Here is a 10,026-nt window from a genome sequence, read left to right on the forward strand (position 1 = left end):
GGCTCTTACCCTCCAGCCAGTTGGCGAGACGTTGATGGCGGTCCTTCATGGTCCGTTCCGACATGTTGCCGCAAAACGCACAGTCCTTCTCCACGTGCGTCTTGTCCTCATGAAGGCAGTAAAGGCAGAAAGAGTGTTCGTCCTCCTTAAAGACGTTCTGCAGCTGGCATCCAGGGCAGACCCTGAACAGCTTTCCGGGCGTCGAGCTTCCCTTCTCCTGGGCCATCTCCGAGACCGGGCCTGAGAAGCTTCTGGAGTCCTCCGAAGTGTAGCTCGACGAAATCTTCACCCTTGAGGGGCACAGATAAATCCGACAGGGGACCCCGTTGATCGGATGTAGGATCGGTGGAGCTTGAGGCTCTTTTGACCGAAAGAATCGAAGTTTTTTGTGAAAAAGCGCAAAAAATAGCACTAACGCTCGAGAGCAATAGCACGAGGATCCCAACACATGAACGTGCGGTAAAAATCTGAAGATGGCTGCCAGAGGCGGTGCTTAGGTAGAGGGCAGTCATTGGCTGTGGTCAGTATGACACAGAGACCAGTGATTGGTTATTACTACGAAAGACAGATCAGAAACGAAACTGATACTGGTTTTTTCTTTACCGAGGATTCCCAGCCTGACGACGGGGAATATTCATGAGCGTGTGAATCCATGCCAGACCCCATGCTGGAGAACCCCCTTTTTCTAACACCAATAAGGGGGTATAGCAAGGCTGTCCCCTGGCCCCATTGCTGTTTACACTGTTCATGGCAGATTTTGATCCGAGCAAATAGATGGTAAGATCATCTGCCACAAATTGGCGAGGGTGGAGTATATAGTGCATTATTGTACGCAGATGATACAGTATTATTGGGTCTCACTCTGAGTTCCCTTGAATTGAGTTTAGTATATGCCAACACATTCTTTGAGAATAATACATTTAAACTAAATAAAAGCAAAACAAAGATAATGACTTTCGGTAAACATCCCAAACCCTGCACCTGGAATGTATACAGAGAACTGGAGGAAGTATACTCATATTTGTACCTAGGTCTACTGTTCTCCAGAAATGGTGGTTGGCCTAGTCACATAAAATATCAAGCAGAAAGAGACTCCCTCAGGCTAAGGCCATTTATGGCGATTTTATGACCTGTACACGGCACGGAAAATGGATAGCTGTCTGGATGTCAATAAGGTGAAGGTTGCATCACTAATGTTGAAGTGAAGTCTGGGGACACCAGGATTGTAGACCTTTGGAGGTTGTTCACATCTGTTTTTTGAGACAACTGCCTGGGTTACCACCTGATTTCCCAAGTGGTGCCATAAGGGTTGAGCTGGGACTGCCGGGTATCCTTTTTATTTTAGCACAATCCAGACTCCTATGATATTGGGCAAAGCTTAAATTAAGCTTTGCTGATAATTCCAATGTGGTTTCGGGATTTTTAGAGTTGGAGTCCTCGGTGAGTGTGGTGAAACACAAGTGGCTCAGGACCGGGTATAACCTCTGGCCACAGTTTCTGTCAGTAGCTGTGGAAAACTAAGAGTTGGGTACATTAAAGCAAGGTAAGGCAAGCATTTTTACCTGGTTGGAGGGAAGGGCTCTTGAGTCAGATGTGGCAAATTCCAAATCTTTACCCACTCTGGCGTGGTCTATTGAATTGAAGATCTTTAAAATGGGTCCAGGTCTCATCATTAAAATAAACTCACCTGTAGGCAGAAGGTTGCTAATCTTGGCACATTTAAATATACTGCCCCTGTCCGAAAGGATGTGTTGGTTGAAGGGGTCTGGTAAATGCAGGTGTAAGATGGGGCTTGATGAGGACCTGTCCCACTTTCTTTTTATTTGTCCACATTACCATGATTTGAGGAAAGAATGGCTAAAACCATATTTTATAAAAGTAATCATATTAGGTCTATTAAAGAAGCAATGTCCTTTATTTTATATTCTGGGGATAGTCCCTTTTTATATAATTGAGATGAATTTGTAAAAATAGCCTTACATTTGAGACTGCATATTTTGCACAATTTGGGCAATTAGACTTTTATGTTTGGAGTACATCAAATTGTTTGTTTTAAACTTTTATGGTCGGAGTTTGAAGATTTTAAACTGGGTTTTATGTCGATGTATTTACTGTGTTTGTTTGAGTTTGTTTTTGTAAGGTTAATGGAAAAATCTAAAGTAAACATTGGGGGTCATTACGAGTTTAGAGGTAGCCATGGTGCTAACAGCACCATGGCTGCCTCCAAACCCGTGTCCGGGTCCGTGGTGTCGGAATGGGGATTTACCGGGACATTCCGACCCTTGCGGACCTGGTAAGTCCCCATTCCGAAAACCATTCCCCATTCCCATTCGAGCCCCCATAGAGCTCAATGAAAATGGGGAAGGAGCTAATTGCTGGCGCGCAAATAGCGGGCCCGTTATTAGCTTCCTGGTCCCTTAACAGGTCCCGCTAAGGGCAGCTGGTAAAACCAGCCGGCCCTAGTGGGACCCGCTAAGGGACCTCAGAATGCGGCGGTAGGGTGTTAACGGCACCGGCATCCTTACCAGTGCCGTTAATGCCCTACCGCCGTACTCTTAAAGACCCCCATGGATTGATAGTATAAAATCGGACTAGAAAAGCGACTATACAACTATAATGAGATGTTGATGAACAAATCTTGTGTATGAATCCTACATTGAAAGCATAATAGAATGTATTTGCGGGAAAAAAATGAAAGACATACATGGAGCCATCTGCCAATATTCCCAAACCTCAGTGGCTTTGCCATTCTACTTGCCCAGTGCAGTGCCATTTAGCATTTGTGATTCCCACCTCTGTTGTCATAAACCCTCACCACCTTTCCAACTCCTACCTCACCTACAGTTTTATGGTCATTCCCTGCCCGGATCACCTCTAACTCCACCATCAGCGCACACACACACGCACGCACGCACACACACACACACACACGCGTGCGCGCCCCGGCCATCACTTTCATTTGCATTGTCACCTGTACCTCAATCATTAGACAACCCTGCACCGTTAGCACACACACCAAAAACCTGCATCACCCTCTTTCAGACCAACCAGTGTCACTCGCCCAGCAAACTCTATTCGCAATAGCCCTCTCAAAACCCCACTGGTCCACCTCACTTCCACACTCTACTTCACCATCCCGGGGACCCTAGAAACATTAACGCAAACCATAGCTCTGTCACACAAGCTCACAACTGGAGTTGCATATGCTAGAAATAAGTGCCTTTCACGCCAACTTCCAGAAGTCACAGGACACCAAGGTTCAATCCCCCTGAGCCATTGAACTACTTCCAGCTAATGCACAAAAAAAGACAATTACACCAGCACTGGCACCCAGGAGTCATGGAAGCCCCAATGCCTGACTACTCTGTGACAACTATCTGAACTCAACCACTCCAAAAGGTATGAAAACAGCAACACTACCGCCCATAGAAACCTTGTTGTGTTTAACCCATCTAGAAATAACTGTTTCTCGCCCACAGAGACCACAGACAGAGCCACAAATCCATGAAAATGAGAAAGGTTGTGCTTTATTGTAACTGCCTAACATAACACGGATGACCTGTTTTCTATACTGTTCCTTTTGCATGTATACCTCAAGATACTAAGTCATGCACAATACATTAATTGATTGATTTTTTCAAGTAATCCAAGAGCATTTTCTGTAGATCTGTTGGAACTCGGTTGTTTTAACAGTATAGTGTATTGCTTCTATTGAGATGTGGAAGGATGGACTTCTGACAAGTTCCTAATCTTTGTTTAGTCAGGGGAGTCGACAGATATGTTCATAGGGCTAGATTATGGGCCTAATCACGAGTTGGGCGGTATCCAACGCTATTAGCGTTACCGCAACTCGGTCTATCGCAATTTGCGGCAGATCCTGAGTTGCGGTGGCGCTGTTAATCCCCATTTATTCAGAGTCCGTAGGACTCTATGGGTCTTTCCGGTGCTATTACCGCCGCAAATGGGCAGAAAGAGGTTTTAACTTCTAGCAAAATGCTGGAGGTAAACCTTCCACTTTCCCCCCAAACTCTGAGTGGACGGAGCGGTAAAGTGGCAGTTATAGCGTTACTGCCACGCTATTACTGCTGCACCCAACCTCTGATAAGGCCCGTGAGTTTAGCTGTAGTGGTAAAATATCCTGAATTTTCGAATACTGTTAAAATCTAAGTTTCGGTACCAAAACTCATGTGCCCGCCTACTTTTCTTTGAAGATAACTACCACCACGCGAAAGCAGTACTGCATGCAGTACATTAACACATGCGTTAAATACCAAGCACCATGGATGGAGCCCTATGGAATTTTACATGTTTAATCTGCAAAATTGGTTGGCTTGCCTTGATATTGGAGATAGCCCTCCTTTGTGTTATTGCACCTTTGAGGGGTAACACATCCTTTTTTCTTGCATGTTTTTATAAAAATGTCTTGTATATTATCAGGGTGATTATTCACGATTTGTATTTTTCGCAAATAAGATTTATTGAATGCACATTATTAGCGTACCATCGAAGGACATTGTACGTTTGTGATGTGGTCTACTGGCTCAAATGCGAATGGGGGAAATCAGCAATCATGATTTCAAATTGCTTTTTTCTAAGGTAACCAACATTGTTTGATCCTAGCAAAATCTCTTAACCTTGCTGTGTCTCATAGACAAAGGACTTTAAAACCCTATCCTTTCCCCTCCAAAAAGGAGCACTTATAAGTGTTTTAATTCACAGAGTGCACTGCAACAAAAAAAGTTTCAATCACTCATAGGTTGTAGGATTTGTCTTTGGTTCTAGAACAGAGGACTGGTGTTGTTATCGACTTAGGTCAAGCAGGATCCTTCAGCAGTCCTTGCTCAAATATTAGTAGCAGTGGCCGAGCAGTCAGGCCTATCTCTCAGGGCTGTGGAGGGATGGTTCAAGCCACAGCTACGACCTACGACAAAATCCGGTTTAGCTGGACACTGGACGTTTTTTAATCCTACTCACTCCAGACATGCCTCAACACCTCTGACATTGGTATACAGAGGCAACCTACGACAACATTTCTGTTCAGCTGCACACATAACGAGTCACTTGCGCACACACACACACACACACACACGTGATCCCCTCAGCACCCACCCACATGCCAGACGTTTTGGGTTGCTTGTCGGAACCTAGCGAGCCCATCCAATTCCTAATCTTGGCCATATGCACACCCGCATTCTAAACCTCTAGGAGAATTTCCCATACTCTGGACTGCGGTCCCCGAGGGCATGCCCACCAAAAGCGCATTGAGACTGTACCAATGGTAAACGGTGCTATATAAATGAATATTACAATTACAAGGGAGGCAAGGGATGTTGAGACTTTGACCTGAGTTGCCCTGCCAAGACAAGGAGATGAGCACTGGTCTTAGTCACATCCTGGAATGTGGAAACTCTTGTTCCCCAAGGCACCGTCCTGAGTTTCGCAATTAGGAGGACTAAGCAAATCATGGAACTTCTTCAGCAGGGCACCTCCCTTCCATATTTAGATAGGTTTCCTCCTCAGTACAACAGCGCGTCATTTACGGGAAATTTGGGATATGGCTGGGGGCCCAGACTCTAATTACTTGACTGTGCCCGTTCAAACATTTTGGCAGCCAATCCACCAGTGGTGTTCACCACATTTACTTTCAACTGCTTCTCTGCAGGTAAAAATCCCAGGATGTGGATTCACCCCAGACATATACCACACTACATAGATGAAGCACTACTACTCAGCAAAGGGCCCTGGGCCCTCTATATCGGTGATTACAATAATCACACATCTCATGTGATGGTTGCCAAGTTACAATAAGAATAAAAAAGCATAACTGCACAAGGACTTAAAAAGTTGTGCAAAGCATTTATGCCCAATTTCATGGATTAACACGCCATGATGTTTCACTGTTTTACTTTAAGACACAGATAAATAGTGATCATGCTCATCACTATGTTTATGTATTTAGAGAGTGCCCCACTGCACAGCTTATTACCTCTACATGTTCATGGCAGATACCAGCAGTGGCCTCTCCTGGGTTTCTTATCGGAACAGATGGTCTTGAACCTTGGCATGCAAGACGTGAGGCTGAGAGCGACTGTTATTTCTTCTGGGAGGTTAGTGCAGAGGATGGGGGTACTAGAAGCAAAACGTCTATCCCTTTGTGTCTTGAACACCATTTTTAGGATTAGCATGGGGTTGAAATATGCATAGGTTAGGGCTCTGTTGAGTCAGTATTGCGAGATCTTTCTTGACGGTAGTACAAGCAGAACCTACCAGGTATTCGTATGCAGGGCAAAGGATGTCAGAGGAGATCCTGGTCTGCACTGGACACCAAAGTAGGCATTTCAGTTCATCAGTGACTGTTGCCTTTTCCTTAAGCCAGGTACGAGCCTACCCATGTCGTTCTGGACCGTTTGTATTTATGTAAATTTAAATTACAGGTCAAGCTAGATCTAACAGTTGGCTCAGCTCCCGACCAAGAGGAAAACCCCTGCTTTAATCAGGATTCGACCTCCAAAATATTTCCTCCACAGTTTGGACCAGGTAATTTATAAGCCTTGTTAACTCTACCAACTGATGCCATTGCAGCTTGTCTTGTATTTTATTGTAATACTAAATATATAGTGACATATCTCCTGAAGAAAGTTCCAAGAACAACTTATGAGAACTGAAACATGTCGAGTTCCTCCACCCTGGCATGAAAAAAACCAGGATAAAACATTGAACCCATTAAAAGGGTCCTGACTATACTAAGAAGGCTAATACCCCTATAACAGCAATTAAATGATGTTAACTAAACATATATTACCTTACCTGACTTAGGTTCCAAAGTCACAATCTAATTGCCTGTTTTTTAGAAAGTGTTTTACTATTTAATGTGTAGAGAGACATCAGATAGCTACTGATGTTTTTCGTTTTTTAAACGATGAATACTTTTGAATAAATGATATTTTGTATAAAGTAACAGTTTTGATTTAATGCGTAATTACTGTGACTGCTGATAAGTGTTAACTACCTTTTGTTTATTTTAATACTATTTCCCAAATGGTTACAGCAGGAGCCTCCGCTAGTTATCGGTTGGCTTTAATAATCACAGAGCACACCGCACATTCAGTATGGTTCCATCATCTTCCAATAAATGAGGAAGGCTGGGTGCGAATCCAGCTGCAGTGATCCTGCAAGTCTGGCACACTTGACACATTGAATAGACTGATGCATTGAACAACGCTCACTGCTCATACAATGTCACCTGTATCATCATGATGGTCCGGGAACCGGGAGTTCCCGCTGTCCTGCGGGCATGCCCGTGTCTGATTCCTTACAGCCCAGAGAAGACGTACATGCACAGAAAAAACACTAAAAGTCTTTTGCAGCATTTTCCCTGCATCCCATTAGTGGAGAATTAGGCCCCACCTTTTTGCATCTTTCCAATTAGACACAAATTCTGTAATCTTCCTGGTCCCCAACGACAATTTCTCTTGAAGCCCAACAATCCTTAAACCTACAGTAGTCAATGATACAAAGCAAAACGGTGCACTCCAGCATGGCACACACTGTTAAATAAGTACAAATAATACATGTCAGCCTTCAATATCCACACAAGTCAACACATCATTTCATCACTACTCGCCTGCAATAAGAGAAAGACATCACCACTGCTTTTGTATTGACTTATTACAGTTGATTTGTGACCTCACAAGGCCTGCTTCTTGAGCATGCACAGAGCAACACTTCATTAAAGCCCTGATTATCTTTTCAGATTCCTTTCTCCCGAATATCTTTCCGTGGAACTTTACAGCCACTAATTGATGAGGAAATGTTGATGGTAGTATGTTTATTTTCTGCACTTCTGCAGTTTAACACACCAGAGCCAGAATCAAGCTGTATGTTATCGCTTAAATTAAGCCACAAAACGACTTTGAAATGCATTGTATTAAACTGCTTAAGATTTTTTTTAGCAACACAACAAGATGCTGTGTCTATTTTCCTCTGTACAGTTTCTATATTAAGTGTACCCCCAACTGCATCCTTGCATGGGGTCTGCAACCTTTGGCTCTCCAGATGCTTTGGAATACAGCTCCCATCAGCCCTAGACAGCATAGCAAATGAGGAGGGATTATGGAAGTAGTAGTAGCCTAAAGCATCTGGGGAACCACACATCACACATTGGGAGACGACAGTGTGTAGCCATGTATGATTAAGAAAAAATACTCCCTACCATATGAAAATAAAGATATTGCGAATAACCTTGGCGTTCCATGACCTTATACAGGAATACACCTGCCTATCAATTTTCGGTTTGTATACGCACCTGTTCGATGTGCCATTAAAAAAGACAACAGTGTTGGCGCTATACAAGGACTCAAATAAATACATTTCAGTGGCGATTTGAGGGTGACCGAAAATACATGGTTAACCTACCCCTATGAGACAAGGCTGCGTTTAACCTTGGATACCCGAGCTCCCCCTGCACCAAACATCCTTTGCCCTGGCCAGTGACCCCATCACCCTCTTGCCTCGCAACGTTTCGGAACAAGAGGCAGTTAGTCGGCCGTGCCCCGCTTCCGTCTTCTCTGGGTACTAATTCTTCTAGCTGAGTCAGTGTCTGCTTTGCCCTACTATACCGAGTGTGGGAAATACAGGCTAGAATGCACATGTTAACAACGTGCAGCAGCAGTGTGCTCTGTATTGTCTTTGGTTAAACGCCACAGACAGCAAACATTCCTTCCCTCTTGCGGTCCTGAATCCGGGCAAGTGATTCAAGTCACCCCCACCGCAGAGGCTGGAATGCCTGTGCTGTGTGCAGGAGGTTGTGACGCAACAGACCTCCGCTGTCTGTGCCAATGCCACGGCCCACGTGCAAGGTGGCGGCCGAATTAGACATGTGGGACATGTTAGCAGTGATACGCAGCTCCGTTTGTAAAACAGGCCAGGGTCTCACGAGAGGGCAATGTCTGGGAAACACTAGTGCTAAGCCCCCCCCAACAAGAAAGGTGCTAATTGGTGTGCAGGTATAAATGATACCCAGGGGATAAAGTCAGCTTAACCTCCAGCGCTATGTAGCAAATCACACTTGCAAACGGCCACCACTTACCCTTTCCTGGGTCGATTGGGTCGCCAGGAAGCCCCAGCTGTTGTAATGGGCTAGAAAGCGTGCGGTCTTGGCTCCCTGTTCCTGCGTGGAGGCAGGAGGCAGAGAGGGGCTCTCCATCTCTCCGGCACCTTCCCTCTTGTAAGAAAACATCCTGGATGGGGAGGAGACCTGCTTGGACCTCTCAGGGCCCGGCCTAGACTTGACCTCTCCATCCTCCTTGTACATGGATGCCGGGTAGCTCTGCTTCCAAATGCTGACCGTGTCCTCCAGCAGCGCAGGCAGGGCCTCCTCGTTGGAGGAGCTGTCCAGCTCTTCTCCCACCTCGCTGGTGACCGACCAGGAAACCGAATTGACGATCACATAGCCCGGAGCAGGCGACAAGGCCAAGCTGGAGGCCAGGATCCACACGAGCCAGGCCTCCGACATCCTTCTCCTCGGCTGTGTATGAGAGCGGCGCTCAGACATTTTGCAGCAAGGTGCACGCTGCACAGCCTTCAGCTATCAAACAAAGCACGAGCCTTTCAAATGAGAGCAGCCCCCTCAAGTGGTTGAACGTTGTTATATACACAAATAGGCATACAGCGGCAGCACGAAATATGAAAACATGCAAGGCTGACGGGCCCTAATTGTGGTATTTTACCTGAAAAAAAAACCCCACAAGAAGCTAATGTGGGTGTCTAAATCCCCAATGTGGCATTTTTTTGTATCCCTCAGCAACTCGATGCAAATAGGTGAGAATGTCGTAAAGATACACACAGCCACTGTAAACTAACACGAAGAGATCGCAGAAGCGAGGTTCCTACGAACGCAAGAGGCAGATGAGCCCTTTCCGCGGAGTCCAGAATTTACCGCTTTTCCTCCGTTAAACGCAGGTTCTTTTCCCAGAGAGTGGCACTGACCTATATTTTTCAAATGCGTTAAACGTTTTTATTCGACTT

The 10,026-nt window shown here is 45.2% G+C and overlaps 1 protein-coding gene across 1 annotated transcript in view; it reads right to left on the bottom strand.

Annotated features, from left to right (window-relative positions):
* The window catches only part of CREG2 (cellular repressor of E1A stimulated genes 2), a 117,899-nt gene extending 108,299 nt beyond the window's left edge, over positions 1-9,600 (bottom strand). The window contains exon 1 of the mRNA XM_069636720.1: positions 9,089-9,600. Coding sequence (XP_069492821.1) covers positions 9,089-9,553 — 465 coding nt within the window. The 5' untranslated portion in view covers positions 9,554-9,600. The remainder of the gene's footprint in view (positions 1-9,088) is intronic.
* Positions 9,601-10,026: the final 426 nt, after the last annotated feature.

This window comes from Ambystoma mexicanum, chromosome 7p, assembly GCF_040938575.1.
Source record: "Ambystoma mexicanum isolate Mex_15411 chromosome 7p, UKY_AmexF1_1, whole genome shotgun sequence".
Lineage (NCBI taxonomy): Eukaryota > Metazoa > Chordata > Amphibia > Caudata > Ambystomatidae > Ambystoma > Ambystoma mexicanum.